Source organism: Acipenser ruthenus, chromosome 2 (genome assembly GCF_902713425.1).
Source record: "Acipenser ruthenus chromosome 2, fAciRut3.2 maternal haplotype, whole genome shotgun sequence".
NCBI lineage: Eukaryota > Metazoa > Chordata > Actinopteri > Acipenseriformes > Acipenseridae > Acipenser > Acipenser ruthenus.
In genome coordinates, this window is record NC_081190.1 from 97,234,140 (window position 1) to 97,259,697 (window position 25,558).

General features: G+C 43.7%; 3 protein-coding genes across 6 annotated transcripts in view; 1 reads left to right on the forward strand and 2 right to left on the reverse strand.

Moving 5' to 3' along the window:
• LOC117409559 (C-terminal-binding protein 1-like) overlaps positions 1-16,574 on the reverse strand; it is a 164,254-nt gene extending 147,680 nt beyond the window's left edge. For 2 of the 3 annotated variants that reach the window (XM_034015797.3, XM_034015793.3), the window contains exon 1: positions 16,547-16,574. The gene's annotated coding sequence lies outside the window, so the exon portion shown is untranslated. The remainder of the gene's footprint in view (positions 1-16,546) is intronic. The other variant, XM_059004470.1, reaches the window with a different exon arrangement.
• LOC131702403 (skin secretory protein xP2-like) lies at positions 5,664-7,236 on the reverse strand. The gene is made up of 2 exons (XM_059004471.1): positions 6,293-7,236; positions 5,664-6,173 (listed from the first exon to the last, which is right to left on the reverse strand). Exons 1-2 carry the CDS (start codon positions 6,837-6,839, stop codon positions 5,806-5,808), a joined length of 915 nt encoding a protein of 304 aa, XP_058860454.1. The 5' UTR covers positions 6,840-7,236; the 3' UTR covers positions 5,664-5,805.
• A 6,713-nt stretch (positions 16,575-23,287) lies between the features above and the next one.
• LOC117408496 (E3 ubiquitin-protein transferase MAEA-like) overlaps positions 23,288-25,558 on the forward strand; it is a 36,517-nt gene continuing 34,246 nt past the window's right edge. For both annotated transcript variants that reach the window (XM_034013509.3, XM_034013510.3), the window contains exon 1: positions 23,288-23,443. In XM_034013509.3, coding sequence (XP_033869400.1) covers positions 23,375-23,443 — 69 coding nt within the window. In that variant the 5' untranslated portion in view covers positions 23,288-23,374. The remainder of the gene's footprint in view (positions 23,444-25,558) is intronic.

The window sequence follows — 25,558 nt, forward strand, 5'->3', positions numbered from 1 at the left end:
CTCGTCTGATTACAGACCTTTCATGAATCAAAGGAAAAACATCAAGGAACTCTCATTTCATGCACAGATAACTGGATTGTATCTGCCAAGACAACCCTGTGTTTTGTTTCGATTAAACAGACTGTTTTATGTATTCTTTTCTTTCAAGTTTTTTTTGGTAATGGTAAATAAACTAAACCCCCCTGTCACAAAGACGGCCAGAGTGGGTGGCGTCAGACCAGAAAGGAATCCAAACAAAGAGACGGTGGTTGTGATGAGCTGAGTGCAATGGCTGCACTCAGCGTTTAATAACAAAATAAAAGGTTTAAACAACGGAATACAAAACAGGACACGGCACTTGACGCCAAAATAAACACACAGACAAAACGACTGACACTTAACAAACGGTGCACGGAGACAAACAAACACGGTGAGAACAAACACTATTATATTTACTATCTTCACTTTACGTTTACTCCTCTCTCTCTCACCCGTTCTCCTCTTCCGAACACCCAACCCCCAGTGAGTGAAAATGTGTCTCTATATATACTGTTGTGCTGGGATTCAATTACTAATTAATTATTCACTTGAATCCCAGCACGTGAATTAATTCTGTGCAACCCCGTGCTCGCATATTATATTTTAAATGCACGTGCGTGATGTGCAATCCCGTGCCTAAATACAAATCTATACTTTTTAAACACACGTGAAACACAGACCCGTTTATATCCCGTGTACCAATCTATACACCAACATTAACACACGCACGCATACACACAAATGCACACAGGGGCGGGGCACTTTGCCACATATACCCCCCCTTGTGCGCAGCACACATGGCCTCAACGGCCACCTCCCCCCTTAAAAACCCAGCAGTCCAGGACAAAGTCTCGGGCTGGGAAGGGAGGCTTCAGTGGGCCCATGGCTGGCCATGCTGTCAGCACCCCTGCCGGTAGTGGCACGGCTGACAGCCTGTTGGTCCCGTCCTGCAGCGAAAAAGCTGCGGGGGCAGGTGGTCCCCCGACCTCCCCCTTCTTCGTAGCCGGCAGCTCCCTCCTGTGGGGCTCCGGCCACAAGAACTCCTGCAGCGAAAAAGCTGCAATGGGAGCAGGTCTCCGGACCTCCCCCACGATCTCCGGCAGCGAAACTGCTGCTGGGGTTGGTGGTCTCCAGACCTCCTCCCCCTTCGTGGCCGGCAGCTCCCCTTTCTGGGGCTCCGGCCACCGTACTCCCTGCGGAGGTACGGGCAGCAGAGGCAGCTCCTGCTCCTCTGCTCCGGGCGGTGGTGGAGGCAGAGGCAGCTCCTGCTCCTCTGCTCCTTGCGGTGGTGGTGGCGGAGGCAGAGGCAGCTCCTGCTCCTCTGCTCCTTGCGGTGGTGGTGGCGGAGGCAGAGGCAGCTCCTGCTCCTCTGCTCCTTGCGGTGGTGGTGGCGGAGGCAGAGGCAGCTCCTGCTCCTCTGCTCCTTGCGGTGGTGGTGGCGGAGGCAGAGGCAGCTCCTGCTCCTCTGCTCCTTGCGGTGGTGGCTCCCTCTGCTGTGGCGGCTGGGCATGTGCGCGCCGTGCTGCCTTCAGCAGCATAGCGAGAGGCTGCTGGGGGACACCAGCATCCTGCCCTTCTCCCCCCCAAAAATTTTCAGGGGGTTGAGCCTGTAACTCCTCCCCTTCTGGCTCTTGGGACTGAACCAGCAGGCATTTTCCCTCTGCTGGTGGCTTGGGTCCCAGGGCTGTGGACGCACCGACTTCCCTCTCTTCGGGCTGTGGACGCACCGACTCCTCCCTTTTGGGCTGTGGACGCCCCGACTCCTCCCTGTTGGGCTGTGGACGCCCCGACTCCTCCCTGTTGGGCTGTGGACGCCCCGACTCCTCCCTGTTGGGCTGTGGACGCCCCGACTCCTCCCTGTTGGGCTGTGGACGCCCCGACTCCTCCCTGTTGGGCTGTGGACGTTCGGGCTCCCCCCACTCAGGCGTAGGACGTTCGGGCTCCTCCCACTCAGGCGTAGGACGTTCGGGCTCCTCCCACTCAGGCGTAGGACGTTCGGGCTCCACCCACTCAGGCGTAGGACGTTCGGGCTCCGCCCACTCAGGCTGTGGACGCTCAGGCTCCTCCCATTTGGGCTGTGGACGCTCAGGCTCCTCCCATTTGGGTTGTGGACGCTCAGGCTCCTCCCATTTGGGCTGTGGACGCTCAGGCTCCTCCCGCTTGGGCTGTGGAGGCAAAACCAGCAGGCATTCACCCTCTGCTGGTGGAGATGGGGACAGCAGGTACTCACCCTCTGCTGGTGGAGATGGGGACAGCAGGTACTCCTCTGCTGGTGGTCCTGCTACCTGGGCTGCTGTTCCATTTATGGTTGCCTCCAGGTAGCTGAGGACAAACTCCACACCTTCCTCCAAGGTGTTTGGGGTGTGTTCCTCCTGATATGCCTCCCATCTCTCACAGTCCATCATCCACAGAGCCCGGACGACCATGGGCAGAGACTGGGCCTCCAGCCCAGCATTCTCCAGGAACCAGCCCCGCAGTTTGATGGCGTCTTCTGCCATTGCCTCTTTTTTTTTTTTTTTTTTTTTTTTCTAAACAAAACCCCTCCTGGTCTGACGAATGGAGGCGCGGTTATCCCACTTCTGACACCACGTGTCACAAAGACGGCCAGAGTGGGTGGCGTCAGACCAGAAAGGAATCCAAACAAAGAGACGGTGGTTGTGATGAGCTGAGTGCAATGGCTGCACTCAGCGTTTAATAACAAAATAAAAGGTTTAAACAACGGAATACAAAACAGGACACGGCACTTGACGCCAAAATAAACACACAGACAAAACGACTGACACTTAACAAACGGTGCACGGAGACAAACAAACACGGTGAGAACAAACACTATTATATTTACTATCTTCACTTTACGTTTACTCCTCTCTCTCTCACCCGTTCTCCTCTTCCGAACACCCAACCCCCAGTGAGTGAAAATGTGTCTCTATATATACTGTTGTGCTGGGATTCAATTACTAATTAATTATTCACTTGAATCCCAGCACGTGAATTAATTCTGTGCAACCCCGTGCTCGCATATTATATTTTAAATGCACGTGCGTGATGTGCAATCCCGTGCCTAAATACAAATCTATACTTTTTAAACACACGTGAAACACAGACCCGTTTATATCCCGTGTACCAATCTATACACCAACATTAACACACGCACGCATACACACAAATGCACACAGGGGCGGGGCACTTTGCCACACCCCCACACACAGTATATATGTGGCACACAGTACGGATGCAATTTGAAAACCAGCAGCAGAAATTGAATATTGACTAAAATAATACTGATGTTTGACTTCAGAGGGTCCCTGTTCGAGGTGTAACAATTCCTGTAAGATGCATACAACACTATAGGTAGAACTCTGGATTACAGGACATTTATAACCATGTTAAAACATGCTAGTAACTGGCGAACGTTAGGTTATTATCATAACCCTGATCCCTGAAATAGGAATATTAACCATTAAAAAACAGGTGTTTCCCTTTAAGACACCCAAACCTGAAAACTTTATACCAAAGACACTCGTCAGAGGAGGGTGACGTAGTGCTGCTCCGCCCCCGTGACCTGGAAATTAATGGTTAATATTCCTATTTCAGAACCAGGGTTATGATAATAACCTAACATTCCCTGTCAAGTAGGGAATATTAACCATTACAACATGGGTGAGTATATCCAAGCTGTTACAAGGACATGGAGCATACAGAACGCAACTGCAGAGGACAAGCCAAACCGCCTTGTGCCTGAATCAATACCATCATAGCTGGAATAAAACAAGCAAGGACCCATCTTACTGTATATGAGTATACCTAACTGTCACAAGACATGGTATACAACACTGAGTTACAAGCCAAGCAAAGCCGCTTGTGCTACAACAATATTCCCGTAACTGAAAACATTAAAAGGACTCACATTTTCTATCGTGAGGATGGACTGGGAAGCTGCCCTCAATATTTTTGTGCCAAATCCAAGATTCTGCGAGTTCAGTCGATAGAAACTGTCAAACGTATGGGATGAAGCCCAAACCGCTGCACTGCATATCTCCTGAATAGATGCACCCTGGAACAAAGCCCATGAAGTCGCCTGACCCCTGGTGGAATGGCCGGTGAGCTTCTCGGGCGGGGCAGACTGGCCAGTTCATAAGCAGTCTGTATTGCACCTGTTATCCATTTGGATAGACGCTGTTTAGACAGAGCATGTCCCTGAGACTTAGCTCCGTAACATACAAAAAATTGTTCTGACTGCCTCCAGCTTTTAGTTCTGTCCACATAATACGCTAATGCACGCACTGGGCACAGGGTATGGAGCTGGCGCTCCCTGTCAGATTGGAAAGGAGGGGGATGGAAAGCCTCCAATTCCACCGACTGGAAGGCCTGGTTATACAATCCATAAACTGTGATGAAACCCGCTGAAGCAAACCAAAATGAAACCAAATAAAATGCTAAATACAAAAATAATATTTTCTTTTCCATACTTTGTGAATTTAGTGCTTTAAACAAACAGTTTTTTCAAGCCAGACATATCCAACTTGACCCAGCAGTATGACTTACGATTCCAACTTCAAGAATGACTTTATTGCAAATGGCGCCAGGATTAACATACTGCCCCAGGATTAACATACTGTAGTCAGTGATTGGTAGTAAATACAGTAAATACGTATCCGCCCGTCACATATCCGCCCTAGCCGTTTATCCACCATGATCAAGCTCTTCAGCAATGTTAGTTTATTACTGAACAGAGAATATTAGTTCAGATATTGTAGATCCCACCAAAGTTTTCAAACACTGATGTGCTCCGTGCACAACCATTGCTGGTAGTGGTATTGTCACGCCGAGCAGTTCAGTGTTGATATGTAAATAAATCCTGTTCGCCTGCGGGGCGTATCGACTTCAACCTTGTGACAGTCTGGCTCGCAGTGGTGTGGTGGATGACGTCACGGACCAGGAAGTAACTGACTCCAAACAGTGGATGGGCGGGTGAAACTGAGTGCAAAAGCACTCAGCGTATTTAATAACAAACAAACAAAATATTTAAACAAAATACAAACAAAAGGGCACGAGGGCCAAACGAATAAATAAACAAACAAGTAAGTGCCGTGCTGGATTATCCAGCACGTATTAGCAATTGTTTTTTAAATAGTATTCCTTCTCTCCGCTCCCCGTACTCTCTACTCCAACACCCCAACATCAAGTGCAGAGAGCTGCAGGTTTATATACTCTGGCCGAGGGATTAACTAGTTGGTAATTATCTTATTATCCCCCGGCCAGAGTCTGCACGCGTTTGGTAAGGATGCATGACTGTCAGCTATTTAAGTAATCAGTAGCTGATCAGCCATGCATCCTCACGGGGTTTTTAAATAATAATAAAAGACGCGGCGCTTTTACCCGCGCCGCAAACAAAAATACAAATAATAATAAATAGGGGCGGGACACTCCGCCACACATGCCCCCCCTTGTGCGCAGCACACATGGCCCCAACGGCCACCTCCCCCTCAGTCTTAAAGTCCCGGAAGAGGGGGAAGCAAGTTACTTCTGGGGGGTGGCCATGGTGGAATCTCTGGCACCCCCCCATTCTTCGTGGCCGGCAGTTCCCTCTTCCGGGGCTCCCGCCACACTCTATCCTGCCGCGAAAGTGCGGCTGGGGGAGCTGGTCTCCTGACCTCTCCCCCCTTCTTCATGGCCGGCAGTTCCCCTCCGTGGGGCTCCGACCACATGATCTCCAGCCGCGAAAGTGCGGCTGGGGGAGCTGGTCTCCTGACCTCCCCCCCTTTCTTCATTTCTGGCAGCTCCCTTTCATGGAGCTCCGGCCATCGTGTAGCGACCCCAGGCGAAGCAGGATCCCTGGCGACCCCAGGCAAAGCCGGACCCTCGACGACCCCAGGCGAAGCAGGATCCCTGGCGACCCCAGGCGACGGCAGCAGCAGCGGACCCTCGGAAGGCGACGGCAGCAGCAGCGGACCCTCGGAAGGCGACGGCAGCAGCAGCGGACCCTCGGAAGGCGACGGCAGCAGCAGCGGACCCTCGGAAGGCGACGGCAGCAGCAGCGGACCCTCGGAAGGCGACGGCAGCCGCAGCGGACCCTCGGAAGGCGAACTCGGGAGGGGAGCCCCTGGCCATGGAGGCGGCAGCGGGAGCTCCACTTCTCCCTCGTACCCTGTGTCCTGTGGAGAACAAAAGGCAGCCCCAGGCGATGCAGAACAGCCATCCCCAGGCAATGGCGATGGTGGGAGGGGAAAACAGTCCTCCCACAGCGGCTGAGACGGAACCAGCAGGTATTTACCCTCTGCTGGTGGAGCTGGGAGTGGCAAGCAGTCCTCCCACGGCGGCTGAGGCGGAACCAGCAGGTATTCATCCTCTGCTGGTGGAGGTGGGAGGGGCAAGCAGTCCTCCCACGACGGTTGAGGCAGAACCAGCAGGCATTCACCCTCTGCTGGTGGAGGTGGGAGGGGCAAGCAGTCCTCCCACGACGGTGGAGGCGGAACCAGCAGGCATTCACCCTCTGCTGGTGGAGGTGGGAGGGGCAAGCAGTCCTCCCACGACGGTGGATGTGGAACCAGCAGGCATTCACCCTCTGCTGGTGGAGGTGGCGGAGGCAGAGGCAGCTCTTGCTGCTCTGCTCCTGGTGATGGTGGAGACAGAAGCAGCTCCTGCTGCCCTGCTCCTGGTGGTGGTGGAGACAGAGGCAGCTCCTGCTGCTCTGCTCCTGGTGGTGGTGGAGGCAGAGGCGATGGGGCGGATGCTGGCCACTCAGAGGGAGGCTGTGGCGGTGCTGGCTCCCTCTGCTGTGGCGGCTGGGCTGGCGTGTGCCGTGCTCCCTTCAGCAGCATAAATAGAGGCTGCTGGGGAACACCAGCATCCTGCCCTTCTCCCCCCCAGAAAAATTCAGGGGGTTGAGCCTGTAACTCCTCCCCTTCTGGCTCTTGGGACTGCAGCTTGGGTCCTAAGGCTGTGGAAGCGCAGACTTCCACCTCTTGGGCTATGGACGCACCGACTCCCCCCTCTTTGGGCTGTGGACGCACCGACTCCTCCCTCTTGGGCTGTGGACGCACCGACTCCTCCCTCTTGGGCTGTGGACGCACCGACTCCCCCCTCTTGGGCGTAGGACGTTCGGGCTCCTCCCACTCGGGCGTAGGACGTTCGGGCTCCTCCCACTCGGGCGTAGGACGTTCGGGCTCCTCCCCAGGCTGTGGAGGCGAAACCAGCAGGCATTCTCCCTCTGCTGGTGGAGACGGTAGCGATGGCTCCTCTCCCTCTGATGCTGGAGACGGTAGCGATGGCTCCTCTCCCTCTGATGCTGGAGATGGCAGCGATGGCTCCTCTCCCTCTGATGCTGGAGACGGTAGCGATGGCTCCTCTCCCTCTGATGCTGGAGACGGTAGCGATGGCTCCTCTCCCTCTGGCGCTGGAGACGGCAGCGATGGCTCCTCTCCCTCTGGCGCTGGAGACGGCAGCGATGGCTCCTCTCCCTCTGGCGCTGGAGACGGCAGCGATGGCTCCTCTCCCTCTGGCGCTGGAGACGGCAGCGATGGCTCCTCTCCCTCTGGCGCTGGAGACGGCAGCGATGGCTCCTCTCCCTCTGATGCTGGAGACGGCAGCGATGGCTCCTCTCCCTCTGGCGCTGGAGACGGCAGCGATGGCTCCTCTCCCTCTGGCGCTGGAGACGGCAGCGATGGCTCCTCTCCCTCTGGCGCTGGAGACGGCAGCGATGGCTCCTCTCCCTCTGGCGCTGGAGACGGCAGCGATGGCTCCTCTCCCTCTGGCGCTGGAGACGGCAGCGATGGCTCCTCTCCCTTTTGTGCTGGAGATGGCAGCAGCAGGGTCTCTCCCATATCCGCAGCCAGGTAGTTGAACACCATGGCTGCGATGTCTGGGAGGGAAGCTGGGTGGTGTTGTTGTTCCCAGGCCTCCCAGCGCTCCCCATCTCTTGCCCACAGGAGGTTGATCACTGCAGGGAGGGCTTCCTCATAATCCCTCCCCGGCTCCACCAGCCAGTCCCAGACTCCCTCAGAGGAGAGTGCATTCGTCCTCTTTCGAGGATGCAGGTCCTCCCTCACTGGACGCTCTGGCTCCTCTTTCTCCTGCCATGGAGGGGGTTGGTCGGGTGCTATGTGACCCACCTCCCCAACAGCGAAGCACCACTCCTCACCTTTCAAGCAGGTGGGGCAGACGTCCAGCATGGTTGAGCTACAGTGGGACCTGCGACCGGCCCCACGCTGCTGTAGCTGCTGCTTCCTCCGTCCGCTTCTTCCCATATTTTTTTTTTTTTTTTTTTTTTTTTCCCCAAAAACACACAAAAACACTTTGGAAAAAAAAAACGAACAAAAAAACGAGCTTTTCTTTCCTGGTCCAGCTATTGGAGGCGTTTGTTTTATCCCACTTCTGACACCATATGTGACAGTCTGGCTCGCAGTGGTGTGGTGGATGACGTCACGGACCAGGAAGTAACTGACTCCAAACAGTGGATGGGCGGGTGAAACTGAGTGCAAAAGCACTCAGCGTATTTAATAACAAACAAACAAAATATTTAAACAAAATACAAACAAAAGGGCACGAGGGCCAAACGAATAAATAAACAAACAAGTAAGTGCCGTGCTGGATTATCCAGCACGTATTAGCAATTGTTTTTTAAATATTATTCCTTCTCTCCGCTCCCCGTACTCTCTACTCCAACACCCCAACATCAAGTGCAGAGAGCTGCAGGTTTATATACTCTGGCCGAGGGATTAACTAGTTGGTAATTATCTTATTATCCCCCGGCCAGAGTCTGCACGCGTTTGGTAAGGATGCATGACTGTCAGCTATTTAAGTAATCAGTAGCTGATCAGCCATGCATCCTCACGGGGTTTTTAAATAATAATAAAAGACGCGGCGCTTTTACCCGCGCCGCAAACAAAAATACAAATAATAATAAATAGGGGCGGGACACTCCGCCACAAACCTCCATCTAGATCTCCTGTCTGTCACTCAGCAGCGAATGCACACACTAACACAGCAGATGGCTACTCTGTCACAAGCATTAATACCCTGTATCTTTCTAAACAAGGGATTTAGGGGAGCTCCCTAATAAAAGCTGAATCTCAAAACAATAATTGTGTGAATATAGTAATTGTTGCAGCTGTGTATAATGGTATTTAAAACAGGATTAAATTATAAGCTTTTTTACATATCCGCCCTTACTCTGGTCCCACTGCAGTAGGATATGCGACGGATTACTGTACTAGCTGTTTCTAATGTCACAATGCTTTAACATCATAGTATAGTAAATATCATGGTTTATAAATAGAAAAAATTGTGGGCAAAATTCTCAGAAGGTTGTTATGTTATGTAGTTTTAATATTTCAAAATGCTTAATTTACTACTGACTTAGCATATGACTTACAATAGTAGGCTGTTATTGGTATTAAAGCAATATTCAGTTTATCACTAACAAAATGTTGGTATTTTACCAATTTTGAACTACCCAACGAGTAGACCAAATCAAGTATCCAATCAAGTGCTTAGTAAATTAAACATAAAATGTATATAACAGATGCTAGTTAAAAATTACCAAGTAGCCTATCCTCAAATGAGGACAATGACACTCAATGGGTTAAAAGAAATTAAGATGTTTGGTTTCACAACAGAGGCCAAAGCCTACAAGCAACTAGGATAAGGAATTTTATTTAAAAATGGAAACAAGTTCCAGACCCTCACAATTCTGTGTAAAAAAGTGCTTCCTATTTTCTGTTCTGAATGCCCCTTTAACTAATCTCCATTTGTGACCCCTGGTCCTTGTTCCTTTTTTCAGGTTGAAAAAGTCCCCTGGGTCGACATTGTCAATACCTTTCAGAATTTTGAATGCTTGAATCAGATCGCCGCGTAGTCTTCTTTGTTCAAGACAGATTTAATTCTTTAAGCCTGTCTGCATATGACATGCCTTTTAAACCCGGAATAATTCTGGTCGCTCTTCTTTGCACTCTTTCTAGAGCAGCAATATCCTTTTTGTAGCGAGGTGACAAGAACTGAACACAATATTCTAGATAAGGTCTTACTAATGCATTGTAAAGTTTTAACATTACTCCCTTGTTTTAAATTCAACACTTTTCATTATATATCCAAGCATCTTGTTGGCCTTTTTTATAGCTTCCCCACATTGTCTAGATGAAGACATTTCTGAGTCAACATAAACTCCTAGGTCTTTTTCCATCTTCAATTTCAGTATCTCCCATATTATATTTATAATGCACATTTTTATTGCCTGCGTGCAGTACCTTACACTTTTCTCTATTAAATGTCATTTGCCATGTGTCTGCCCAGTTCTGAATGCTGTCTAGATCATTTTGAATGACCTTTGCTGCTGCAACAGTGTTTGCCACTCCTCCTATTTTTGTGTCGTCTGCAAATTTAGCAAGTTTGCTGACTATACCAGAATCTAAGTCATTAATGTAGATTAGGAATAGCAGAGGCCCTAATACAGCAGAGGACCTAATACTGATCCCTGTGGTACTCCACTGGTTACCTCGCTCCATTTTGAGGTTTCTCCTCTAAATCAGTACTTTCTGTTTTCTACATGTTATCCACGCCCTAATCCATGTGCATGCATTTCCTTGAATTCCTACTGCGTTCAGTTTGTGAATTAATCTTTTATGCAGGACTTTGTCAAAAAAAAAAAAAAGATTTTCTGGAAATCTAAATAAACCATGCCGTATGCTTTGCAGTTATCCATTGTAGATGTTGCACCCTCAAAAAAATCAAGCAGGTTAGTTAGACACGATCTCCTTTTCCTAAACCCATGCTGACTGTCTCCCAGGATACTGTTACCATATAGGTAATTTTCCATTTTGGATCTTATTATAGTTTCCATAAGTTTCCATATAATAGAAGTCAGGCTTATTGGTCTGTTGTTACCTGGTTCAGTTTTGCTTCTGTACTATAATAAAACTAATTCTGGAAATAATAATAAAAAAAACTATTTGCTGTTATTTCAAAAGTGAATGAACCATCATGCTTCCATAAGCTATAACTTCTTTATATATTTATATATATATATATATATATATATATACACACTACCGGTCAAAAGTTTTGACTCATCAAAGTAGCCACCTTTTGCAGATATAACAGCCGAACACACTCGTGGCATTCTTTCCACAATGGTAATCAAATATTGTTCGGAAAGTTCTTCCCAACACTGTTGCAGAAGTTCCCACAAATGTGTTGCACTTGTAGGTTGCTTTGCTTTCACCCTTCTGTCCAGTTCATCCCAAACCAGCTCGATGGGGTTTAAGTCTGGAGACTGTGCTGGCCATTCCTTGATTTGAAGCCTACCGTCTTGTTCTTTTTTTCTAAGGTAGTTCTGACATAGCCTGGAGGTATGTTTTGGGTCATTATCTTGCTGTAGGATGAACCCCTGACCAACTAGGCGTATACCAGAGGATATTGCATGGCGCTGCAAAATGCTGTGGTAGCAGTTTTGGTTCAGGGTGCCACTCACTCTGTGCAAGTCGCCGACTCTGGATCCAGCAAAAGAGCCCCAGACCATCACGCTTCCTCATCCATGTTTGACAGTTGGTGTCACACACCGAGGAACCATCCTTTCGCCTACTCGACGGCGTACAAAAACCCTGCGTGATGAACCGAAGATTTCAAATTTTGATTCATCGGTCCATAAGACCTTCTTCCAGTCTTCAGTAGTCCACTGGCGGTGCTTCATGGCCCAGGCAAGCCTCTTTTTCTTATTTTGCCATCTTAGCAATGGCTTTCTTACTGCCACTCGACCTGTCAAACCTGCAGCTCGAAGTCTTCTCTTCACAGTTGAAACTGAAACTTGCTTACTTCGACCAGTGTTAAGCTGTGCTTGAAGCTGTTGTCCTGTGAGCTGCCTATCATGCAAGCTGTTGACTCTCAGAAACTTGTCTTCTGATTCTGTTGTGGCTTTGGGTCTGCCAGACCTCTTCCTGTCAGTTTCCTCCAGTTTCCAAGTGCCTTTTGATGGTGTAGGAAACTGTACTCACTGACACCTTGGCTTTCTTTGCAATTTCTCTAAAGGAAAGACCTACACTTTTAAGGGTTATAATGGTCTGTCTGTCTTTCTTTGTTAATTGCCTTTTTCTCGCCATTATGAGAGCAATATACTACTTCCTGCAGTACAATACTGTCCAAATAATGCTTAAGAGGGTGTAATAACACAGTCTGTTCCAACACTGCTTTTATACAGACAGAGGGTTTGTAAGTAATCAACAAAAGTTGGGACACCTGTAGGAATTGTTAGCATCAACTTTCAAGGCTTAATTTACTTCCATTGCTACAGAACAGCTGTAAGTTGTTAACCCAAGGCCTTTTTGTATAACTCCGAAATGTATATTATTTTTCAGTTTTTGGTAACCTAAACTTTTTTTTTTAACCTCTGGCAGTTTACCGCTTACCTTTGTACCATTTCAGGTTATTCACTGGACTTGAACTGCTTAAATTTCAATAAAAACTGGAAAAATGGGGGTGTTCTAAAACTTTTGACCGGTAGTGTGTGTGTGTGTGTATATATATATAAACTATAACAAATAATAATAAATCAACTTTTCTAAAAAGTCTGTGACCTTTGTAAAGCAGAAGTATATTTCTTAATGTACAATGATAACAGTGATTGTACACTGAAAATCACCATCAGATTGTAAGATGCTTGATAAAGAAGGTCCATACCAAGAGCCATTACAATTGGATTACCGAATGTATGTGCATAGGTACGAATACACATCCTCACCACAAGGGGCATGCATCCAGGAGGAGAACAGGAACATTAGAACAGGAAGAAGCAAATGAAATAAGGAAAAAACAGGAAAAAAAGCACAGATCTAAAGCACGGATAGGCATTAAAAATATATATATATATATATAATCACAATTATCACAAAATGTGCCATTCGGAGCAATGCGGCCTTTGAAGAAAACCTATTTATTGGGAGGAAAGTGTTTCATCTTTTGTTTTAAGAACACACACTTGTTGAGTTACACCTGCAATTTGTTAAAAGAAAACATTGTCTTGCCCTTAAATAAACAAGGGTTCCCACAGATAATGCATGTTGTGATTAGACATGGCCTGTGTCCAGTAGAGAAGAGGGTTATTGGCTTTATTTCCAAAACTGTAACAGTAACCTGTATAAATAATGTTTTCATTTCAAGTTGTGCCTGGGTAAAGTCCGCAGCTAAGCACACATGTCTGATAAACACATTGATTCTCTTATGGCTCTTTTTGTGTTGATTTTACTGGTTCACATTTTACTTTTTATAATACACTTTAACCCACCGAGATGCAGCTTTGTTTTGGTCATTATTCACTAGCAGGTAGGGTGCTGAAATTGACTTTAGTCAATCCCTTAGTGTGTGTTATACTGCAATATCACTGAAATGTATTATTTTGTTATTCAGATGGCAACACTTTAGTTTGAGGACGTGTTGTATACACTTATTAATACACAAATAGATGTGTTATTGTTAATCAGACCTGGGATCAATTATAATTACAATGCTATTTTGTTCAATTACAATTACAATTCTGCAGCAATAATAATTACAAATACACTAAAAAGAAACATAAATAGCTCCACACATTAACATGTGTACTCTGTTTATTCTATCAAGCAGCAATCACAGGTACAAATACAGAAACATACTACTGTATAACATTTTTTCAAATGGGGTCACTAAAAGTGGTTGAAAATATGAGAATATTGTTCGCTCAATGTAAAACACATGGAACTGTGAATGATTAAGCTTGGAAAGGTGTGAACTGTAATTGTATACGGTAATTACAATTATGCAGGTGTGACAAGTTTCAAGTATAATTACAATTACAATTACATTGTAATTGCAACAAATGACAAATTACACAATTACAAATGACCCCAGGTCTGTTAATAAAGAGAAGAAAACAGCCTTATACAGACATGATATGACAAGAGGGATCTCTTATGCAAATCTGTATAATTTTCACACACAGGTAAAGCTTCCAGAGGCTGCATTCTAAAGCAACCTGTCGCAGAATAACCAGTTTGGTTAAAGTCAAAGTGTAAGCAGCATTTTTACTGACATTTCTGATTAAAAACCTGGACCTTAAAAATAGACCAAAGCACTTGTCATATAACAGCAGAGAACAGATCTAGTCTACCACAACTCTGTCCCTGATTGCATCCACTTTTTTACATTGTAAAAAGCATGTCTGTAGTTGGATATTAGATCATGCTGAAAGTGTTTTAAAATCAGGTTGCAATCTGATTGCAGATTACAATGTAACATATACTTAACCTTATAAAAACTGGAATACACGAATACTGGAATTAGATAGGTAGCAAGGTTAAACCATCAGATCATTGCAAATCCAATTAGCCATATCCTAATTAATGGACCCTTTTAAAATGACAAACTGCAAGTTCTGCTGTGCTACCTCATGAGATTTGTTAACTTAACCTTCCTAATTACAATGGTAGGTTGCTGAAATACAGTATTATTTACACCAACCCTGTAATTTGTGTGGTGTGAATACATTCTTCACATTTCTGAGCAGGCTTGTAAGCACGTTAGCGTTTGTTTTTAAAACTTATTATTTCTGAAGATTAAATATGATGCAAGAAAAACAGAAAAAAAAACACAGTCCTTCCCCTTCATAAAGCTGTAGTCGGGGCTATAGTTAAAAAACAACTTGGTACATGTAGGCCTCTAAATGACCACATGAATCTGCACTGTGTGTATTCTCCTTGTTTAGAATCACTTTGCATATCATGTTCTGTTTTGGTCATAACATCACAGTGATTGTTTTAATTCTTCCCTGTGGCCTCTATATAGCAATTACATTTGTATTCTCTCCAATTACAGCTGGTACACACCAGAGTGTAACTATTAACCTTTTTATTCTGCAATTCTGCAGATGTTGTATAAATAATAATAATAATAATAATAATAATAATAATAATAATAATAATAATAATAATAATAATAATAATAGAATTGCCTGCTGGAAAAAAAAAATCACATAAGAATTTCAACACAACCAGCTGTAGATACAGGATGGGTTAATAACAAAACCACTGCAGGCATGGTGAACATTTTATTTTATTTTATTTATTTTTTAAAGTAAAACAGCATATAGATGTCATTTTCCATTAATAAACTGTACAAGGATAATGCATGCAATAGTGCAGAAGATAAATAAAGAACAGAAACTGTAGGAAAGATGCTCAAGGCAGACGATACACACCACTTTCTTAAATACTCCGTCCTCCTAGTGATACTGTATCCATGTGACCAGTCAGCGTGACACTGACATTAACCTGGACATTTGAAAGTTTGCACTCTCTCTGTCTGTGCTGTGAGCACCTGCAAGCTAGTATTGACATGTAAAACCTGCATAGCAAGAAAACAGCACATATCTTTCCCGGTATCTTTCCCCTTAAAAGAATGCATTTTATGATATACTAGTATACACATCATTCAAGCAGCGATTGAGCAGTTGCTCCTCCTTGTTATGTGCATTTGTTAATAAATAAAAAAGATATACTGTTTTGAAAGCCTTACTGAAATGTTAAGTGTGAAAACTAAGAAACCAGTTTGCATTTGATTGAATGACATTTTGCAATGATCAATGTTCAAGCGTTTTTTAGTGCTAGATTGGGACTACGTACGCTCAAAATGCAATGCAAGCTATCATTTTTCAGATGTGAAAAACATCACGAGACATCCCCCAATTCAACAGGTTTTATTCAATCTTATTAATGAAGTTGTTTACTATTCTACAAGGCTACGCTGAATGTTTTCCCCGCGTAAACAGAACACATAGGCAGCCAACAACTAGGAGGAGAATGTAGATTACAAAATGTAATGATTCAATAATATGTTTTCATTCAATGATAACGCCATCCCTTTCGGCAATTGTAGTAGTGTCAGATTCTACCTTGACACAATACTATACACAGAAAGTGAACCGTAAATTACACTGATATTTTATCTAACAGAGGTTTCTTTTCAGAAAGAAAAAACAGATTTAGAGCTGTTAATCGTTTGGCAGTTCACAAGATTTAATGCAGTTTCGGAAGTATTCTAAAAAGACGCTCATTTTTTTTCTTGAAAACTCTTAACCACCAAAGAACCCAAAAGTGAAAAGACTTGAAATCTGTTAATCAAAATCTGATTGAAATGACAAGTGGCGCTCGAGGGTAGTCGACTGAAAACAACTGAATGTTAATAAACAAAAACAAAAAAAACATGGCGAAAGTGGCTTGGTTGTAATACTGTCTGATGATTTTTTTTTTCAGCACCAACCAAGGCTTTTGTTTCGACCAAAGCGGTCATTTGCACGAAACACCAATAGGGCTCCTTCTCCACCTACAGTACTGCTGCCGCCGCCGCTGTCCGTACTACAGGGAAACGCAACGAAAATAAACATCTTCTTTGATGCACAGATGCATTGTCAGCAAACACCCCCAACAACCCATCGTACAAGTGCCACAAACGGTCACAGCTGTTATTTTAAAATAACAAAAATAAATTAGGAGAAAAACACACATACCTTCGTGCCCCAGTCAGCCGGTTTTCTTTTCCCTCTCTCTCTCTCTCTCTCTCTCTCTCTCTCTCTCTCTCTCTCTCTCTCAATTTCAAAATCAAACTCAAGTCCACCTTACTTGCAATCTATTTACCGAGCTCAGTACTACATTTGTCAACTCAGCACTTGTGTGCTTTTTTATTTATTTATTATTTTATTTTATTCCGCCAGCCATCTAAGTTTCGAGACTTTCTGTTATATATATATATATATATATATATATATATATATATATATATATATATATATATATATATATATATATATATATATATATATATATTATTTCTAATAACGTAAATTCATATTATGTCCACATTATATTTTAAATAGCTAGTCGTTAGCATGTTTTCATTTCATATGATTATACAAAGATGAAGTGACAAGCACATCATTGTATGTATTATTTAGTACAGATCTCATGTCATTTTCTGGTATATCACCGAAACTGGTATACAAACTACTGCGCTTGCCCAGTTACTGGTCACGCATGCGCAAATCACTTTCGTGACTTAATACATGGACCGCCCATTTGAAACATGGTACATTGTGATTTTATTGAACTTATTGATTTAATTATGTATTGATAAAGATGTTTATTAAATGTACATTGTGTACATTGAAATGTATGCATGTGGTGTATCATTAACATACATATAATAACCCAAATACATAATTACATAATAGAGCCATGCTTTCCTCCAGTACAAATAATGAAGAAAAAAAGGTTTCTGTCCCAGAACAAGTGAGGAGCATATCAACACATAGATTATGCAGCAGAGCAATGCCTTTGCAAATCAGACTTTAAGCCTAGTCAGAAAGTAGGTGATGTACTAGAATTAGTTGAAATATAGATGTACCACTTCTGTAGCACTGAAAAACCTGTCAGAAACTTTAAAAGTACTTGAAATACAAGCATACCACTTTTTGACAGCAGAAACACACCTGTCGGAAATTGGTACATGTCAATAAAATACTTAAAATATAAACACTTATGATAAACTGGTATGCAGATGTAAAGAAGTATAACAGTTGTAAAACAGTACAACAGCCACCAGATCTCTATTTGTTACAAATACCAAAATATGACAACATACCATTTCTTGATTTTAAACGGGTCATGTGAACTTAATTAAAAACACCACACACTTATTATTCAGGTAAAATTGGGGCTTACATTAACAGGAAAGACACGAACAGCTGAATGTTTAACCTGTAACATAAATGCCAGTCTTCGTTGATTTAATTCAAGTCGTATTATATTTTGAGCAATTTCCTATTTTAAATAAACACACACGGTTTGTGTAATAACTTGGCGTCAGCGCAGTTACAGCACGCAAGAATTCCTCTGTAGGGCACGTTTTCTGTAACCTTACATTTTCCGAAAACCTTTGGGATTAAAGGTCATATTAAGACAGATTTTAGTAAACATATCAAAATGTTGTTGCTTGATTAATATCTACTATCTAATCAAGTAAAAAATGGTATTTCAGAAGACAAAATGGGCCCCTTTTATGAAAGCAACACTTTTCTGGACTATAGCAATTCGTGTTATTGAGTGTAAGCGTATGTCTAGGTAAAGTATTATTAAACTTTGCCTAAAAATACTGTAGCAACCCGGCCAACTAAAAATGACCTTGTTGGACTTTGTGTTGTCCTGGTTGTTTGTCCTGTTTGTGTGTCCTGTGCTTTGGTGTTTTGTGTATTGTTAGAGTTCAGACCATGCCACCTAGATATGGGGAGTGTGTGTGTGTGTGTGTGTGTGTGTGTGTGTGTGTGCTCACACAAGGGAGAGCTGTGATTGGCCGGACCATTGAGAGAGTGAGTGAGCAAGATAGTGTGAGAGACAGATAACAAGATTGACTGACAGAGCAACAGAGTGAGTCTGAGGTTACCGAACATGCAGTGTGACAGATCAGAGAGAGGCTGGGGGTCTGTGTTAAGGTTGGGAGCACGTAAGGAATGGGGAGGAACTACAATTTAGTCTGTTTCTTCTTCTTCTCATCCAGGTTCCCGTCCCCCGCCAGTTGCTGACTCCACTGATGGCAGAAGACCATGCAATGGCCACGGTGTCCATGGTCTAGCGCAACAACTGTGAGGGGCTTTGCCCGAAGCAGCAGCACCAGCTGTGGGAGCTGTTGTTTGAGTTTCGACATGGCTTTGCCACTACTTCAGAGGACGTGGGGAGGACACATTTGGTGCAACATCAAACTGATACCGGCAACGCCCGACCTGTCAAGCAACGCACCCACCACATGCCGCTGGCCCACCAGGGGGCCACAGACCAGATCATGGAGGAAATGAGAGCCACAGGGATGATCGAGCCATCTGACAGCCCCTGGTCTTCCCCTGAGGTGATGGTGATGAGGAAGCACAGCAAGTGGCATTTTTGCATCGATTACAGGCAACTGAACAACACCACGGCAAAGAACTCCCCGCATCGACGAGTCGCTGGACCTGGTCGCAGGGTCCAGGTGGTTCTCCTCACTGGATCTCCGCAGCAGATATTGGCAGGTGGCGCCCTCCCTGTCAGCTTGCCCCAAGACCTCCTTCTCCACCGACCAAGGGTTGTGGCAGTTCACCGTGATGCCCTTCGGCCTCTGCAACACCCCTGCCACTTTCGAGCGCCTCATGGAGAAGGTCCTGTTCCGGGTGTACTTGGATGACCTGCTGGTCCACAGAGGAACCTTCCCAGCTGCCTTGACTGCACTGAGGAGAGTGCTGAAGTTGCACCCGGAGAAATGCCACCTGCTCCGATGAGAGGTCTCCTACCTGGGTCACCGTGTGAGTGCGCAAGGGATCAACACAGAGGAGGACAAGTTTGCTGCCATCCGTGACTGGATTACCCCCATCAACCCCCGCCAGGCGAGAGGGTTCCTGGAGCTCGCGTCCTACTACCGGAGGTTTGTAAGGGTGCTTTCGACGAGCTGAAGAACAGGCTCTGCCAGTCCCCCGTGTTGACCCACCCCCGAAGTGCAGCTGCCTTTCATCCTTGACACCAATGCCAGCGACGAGGGGATCAGTGTCGTGCTGGTGCAACTGGGATCTGATGGGGAGGGGGTAGTGGCTAACTACAGCTGAACTTTCAGCAAAGCCGAGCGCCGCTATTGCGTCACCCGGAGGGAGCTGCTGCCCATTTTAGAAGCGGTGCGCCACTACAGGACTCTCTGTGGACTCCCTTTCCACATCCGTACCGATCATGTGGCCTTGAGGTGGCTGTTGACATTCCGGGAACCCGAGGGGCAGGTCGCCAGGTGGATAGATCAGCTCCAGCCTTTTCACTACACCATTGAACATCGCTCCGGGGAGAAGCACCAGAATGCTGATGCCCTGTCCCACTGGCCCTGCGCCACAGACGGCTGTTCACACTGTGAGCAGAGGGAAGAGAGAGAGAGAGGCGGAGCTGCGGGGGCCCCTGGAGGAGGTGCCGTGTCGGGTGGTGGTGCCGATAGTTTGGGCGGACTGGAAGGACCGCCAGGCGAAAGACCCAGACCTCCACCCAGTCCTGCAGTAGCTGGAGGCTCAGAGGAGGCCGCCTGGGGGGGAGATAGCCCTGATATCACAGGCCATCAAGTGGCTCTGGTCCCAGTGGCCCGGACTGGCCCTCAGAGATGGAATCCTGCATCGCCGATGACTAGAGCCGGCTACGGTGGAGGCCCTCCCCTCGTTCCATATATATAACTGGCTGCACGCAGGGTTATTGTTTGGTTGCCCTCCCTTGAAGAAGGCTGAGAAAAATATTTGATATTACACACCGTCGTTCAATTTAAAAGGCTCAAAAAGTGGCTTATTAGGTGTTTGGAATGTGTGGCATACATTTAGGGCAACATTTTATATTAAACATGTTTGATGGTCTAGATCAGTGGTGCACAACTTGGTCCTGGAGGGCTGGTGTCCCTGCAGGTTTTTATTCCAACTGCACCCTAAAGTACTTTATTGGACCTTATTAGAAGCTTAATTGGTCTAATTAACTAATTTAGGGTATGGTTAGAACAAAAACCAGGAGGGACACCGGCCCTCCATGACCTGAGTTGTGCACCACTAGATTAGATTCACCCTGTTACCAGGTATCTAAGAACGGTCCTTTATAACAGTGGTTCTCAACCCTGGTCCTGGGGACCCACTGTCCTACTGTTTTTTGTTCCAACCAATTACTTAATTGAATCCTTAATTGAACTATAATTTGCCTAATCAGAGCTTTTTAATTATTTTAAACAGTTAGAGGTTCCAAGTTAAATATAAAATTATTTAAGGAACTTCAATTCTCCAACTTTTTTGTAAGCTAAACAATTTAAAAAAGTCAAATTAAGCTAATTATTAGTTCAGTTAAGGTTTCAATTAAGTAATTGAGAGCTTGGTTGGAACAAAAAGCAGCAGGACAGTGGGTCCCCAGGACCAGGGTTGAGAACCACTGCTTTATAAGACAGAAGTTCCAGAAAAGAACTGAACAAGTTCCAGTGTTCAAATTATTGTTTTCAATTGTTGTATTCCTGTCTGTGTTCAATGTCATCTGTCCTGGACAATGTACACCTTTTGAGGAAGTATATAACTCATTTGCTGTCCACTGATTCAGTCAAGCAGGATGTAACATGTGTTACCCGTGGTGCTACCTGAAAAGGGACCCATGCAGTCTGACACGGGGAGAGGGCTTCTCCATAGAAGTGAGAACTTTATAAGAGGAACAAAAAGTTCAACTTCACAATAACAATGGAAGTGAAACTGTTACTGCAGCTCATAAAGACTGGGGAAATGAATGTACACACTTAGGTCGACAGCTTTAGCCTCCCGCGTTAATGAAAATGTATTATTATTATTATTATTATTATTATTATTATTATTATTATTATTATTATTATTATCTTTGTAAATGGTACCCGAGCTTGTATGGAAAAATCCAACAACCACCATTTTCGTTATGTCTTTCTTGAAGGGCACTCTTAAATGGTTTATCAAAAAGTCCTCGTTTTTCTTCAACGTATTGTTTATCTGCTTGTTGTCATGTTGTTCACCCTAATTAATCTACCACTATGGTTGCTAATTAACTAAACTGTTACACTCACCTGGTGAGTCAGGTCATTTAAATTATCAAAAAAACATTTTTTTGAAATAATAACATATCGTGTTACACCGTACCGTGTTGTAAAAATGTAGTCTGCAACCCACACACTTTATTTCTGCAAAGTACACATTCCAAGCTTATTCATCGTAAAATTGTAGAATGATGTAGTTTGTTTGTTAATGACAAAGTTATTACGTTGCCAGTAAATGTTAAAAAAAAAAAAAAAAAAAAAAAACTCCAAATGAGGCATCGATTTGCAGACGATCACTCTCTCTCTCATATATAGTATTATTATTATGTATTTCTTAGCAGAAGCCCGTATCCAGCGCGACTTACAATTGTTACAAGATATCACATTATTTTTACATACAATTACATTATTTTTTTACACATGATATATATATATATATATATATATATATATATATATATTGTCGCGATGTCGGTTAACGCAAGCAGGCGCATCACACAGAGCGATGCAATCCACACAGAGGCGAAAAGCGGGCGCGAACCAGGGACCTCTCGCATTGAAGCATGTCGTCGATACTATTTTGCCGGCTATTTTGTACAGCGGTACCGGCAATATGCTTTAGTGCGAGAGGTCCCGGGTTCGTACCCGCCCTCTGCCTCTGTGATGCGCCTGTCTGCGTTACCAGAGATCGCTACATTGATGTTAGAAGTAGACGCGGGTACCCTGGCACGCAATCGTCGTACTGTAGCATGGTGAGCAAGTAAGGGGGGATTCAAACCGGCAGGGAAGTGTAGCGTGGGGGCTGGTAAGTGACGTAATCACACGAAGGCATAAGCGCCCGCCCTCCCTCCGCCCGTGCGTGGATTACTTCGCCCTGTGTGATGCACCTGTCTGCGTTAACCAAGATCGCTACTATATATATATATATATATATATATATATATATATATATATATATATATATATATATATATATAAACGAATTTATCATAAACCTTTAATATTGTTGTTGTTTTTTAAGTAGGTTTATATTTTAAACTGACTATTTTTATAGTTGTCTAGCTGCTACTACTTGATTTCGCTCAATTTTTTTTTTTACTTACATTATAATAAACACGTCTCCAAAACACAAGAGCGCTCCCTCTCCCAATTGCATACTGAAACTATAATTTGGATAGAAGTAATCCAGCAGTGACATTTTCTTAAAAAAAACAAAAACAAAAAACGGATCAAAACGATCCAGATAAAAAGAAATCTAGAGCACAAAATATCGGAAACAAAATCCAGATCACTGTTACCCAGATTAAGTTTTGAAAAATCACTCAACATTATTGGTTAGGTTTTGTTCACGTTCCAGGTACATCATGCACACGCCCCTTTATCAACGTCTCACCTGTACACGATGCAGTTTAATGTTTTCTCTGATTGGTTAGTCGAATCAATATACCCCGCCCATCTCTAACGCCGATTGGCTATCATAACCCTAAACAAAATAAACCAATGCAATTGGTTATATTGCTGTCAAGAAAATATATTTTTTATTTAAAACGATATTTTTTTTCGTGTTAGTTTTATTTTTTATTTTTAATACAGTGTATTTTTATTTTTTTTTTATAATTTGACTGACTTAAAAAAAAACAAAAAAAAAAAACGTGTAACACTGGAAAATGTGTTTATTTAGTCTGTCGGTGCTGGGTTAGCCCATGATGCAGTGCAGTATTTTGTAGGTCTCCAGTTTAATGTGAATTTTTTTCCCCAATCAAAGATGGCGGTACAGGAAATAGCTGCTCAACTCTCCATGGCACTGAAGGTCCAGGAATATCCAACTTTAAAGGTGTTGTATTAAACTTCAAACGCGACAGCCAGGACTGATGCACGTGTAGAAAACGCTGTTTAATAATTTCAGAGTGAGATATTATAGGTGTAAGGCTTCGTCTAGATTGGTGTTAGACGCGTCTCAGCTGAGTACAATATCTGATGAACAAAAACGTTTTTCAGTCAGGTTTTTCATAAAAAAAAACGTCCTCTAATGGTGTAATGTACATGGCGTTATTGTTAATGTTTTTAATGTCTTGTGAGGCACACATACCGAGTTTTCTATCAGGGAATTTGTAGCCCACGCCTTTTTTTGTCAGAGTGTAAAAACAAATGATGTTTGGGCATTCCGATTCAGTGCCGTGGAGCAAAGCAAAACAATACAATCAACCCTCCCTGTCAAGCAATTCATGCTGACAGTGAAAAGTTTTTTGTTTGTTTTTTTTAGCTGTATTTTATTTAAGATTTCCATAACGAGTGTGAATTGTCTTTAATTAATGATCTGCGCTTGTTTGCAGCAGTTAGGACTACTAACATCTGACACGTTAGTAAAACGACGTCCATGTGATCTCTAGCAGTCTATGTTTTGTCATTGGTTTTCCATTGTCTGTTGCATTGACAAACATGCAGACTGGTTATCTTTAAGTCACAGTGCTTTCTACATGCACGATACAACAGTTGCAAACACTTGGTTGTAACTTTTGTAGGACACACAGATGGAAATAAGACTCCTATTGCATGTTTAACCCATTCCAGGTTTTACTAGGAGCGTGAGTAGCCACAGTGTATAGGTAAAGTGCAGGTGTGTTTTATGGTAAAACCAGGAATGGATCACGCTGATATGCAATGGGAATCTTTCCTGTCCCTGGGGACAGCTAAACAGTTTGTATAGTCTACTGTATGTCATGGTTAATTAAGTTTAATATAGACTTACTCGGTGTAAGTTCATCACTGCTTGTTAATGTGGGTAAGCTGTTGATGACTGAATTGACTATATTATAATATATTAATCAACTCGCATATTATGACACGCTACAAACAAGAAGTTTGACCTGACCATGGGATGTTCGCCGGGTTTATCATTTATGTTAAAAGGGTCACCAGATCAGATGCATGAACGCAAGTTAAATGCAAATATTCCATTGTCTGATTTCTCTAAATAGCACCAGGAACATATCAAAGTTGTTGAATAATCATTTCATCCAGTCCTACATATCTGTAGTAGTGTTTTGAATATAGTCATGTAGTGCTGCATAAGCCCCTTAATTTTGTTTATTTGTATTTAGTGTAATACAGTATTAGTATATTGTTAAGCTTGGCATGACTTGAACCCCCCTGCGCCAGTCCTGGGTTTCAGAACTACAATACCTTCAATTATTTATAGTGTTGAAATGATGGAGTTTGAACTGAAATGAATTGTTCCTCCTTTATAGCTGCCTGAACAACCGTGTGTAACATACAAGAGTCGCTGTGTTACATTTATGGATGAACTGAAAAAACAAAACTTATGTATCATAAAATGGACAAAATGATAATAAGCACTGTAATACAGTTTAGAATAATGATAATATAAGCACTGTAATACAGTGTAGAATAATGATATTAAAAGCACTGTAATACAATGTAAAATGGTAAGCACTGTAATACACTATAGAATAATAAGCACTGTAATACACTGTAGAATAATAAGCACTGTAATACAATGTAGAATAATGATAAGCACTGTAATACAATGTAGAATAATGATAATATAAGCACTGTAATACAGTGTAGAATAATGATATTAAAAGCACTGTAATACAGTGTAGAATAATGATAATATAAGCACTGTAATACAATGTAGAATAATGATAATATAAGCACAGTAATACAATGTAGAATAATGATAAGCACTGTAATACAATGTAGAATAATAATATAAGCACTGTAATACAATGTAGAAGAGAATTTCCTACCATTCTGGTTTTGTTGTGGTAAAAAATAAGGACATTTAAATAAGGGGATAACAGCAATTGAAACATATTCAAGTTAGTGGAAGATTATTCTTGTCATTATTTAGGACCAATACATTCAGGACCAGTAGGTATTTCAAAGTTAGGTTAACATTTATATTTACACAATGAATAATTCATGT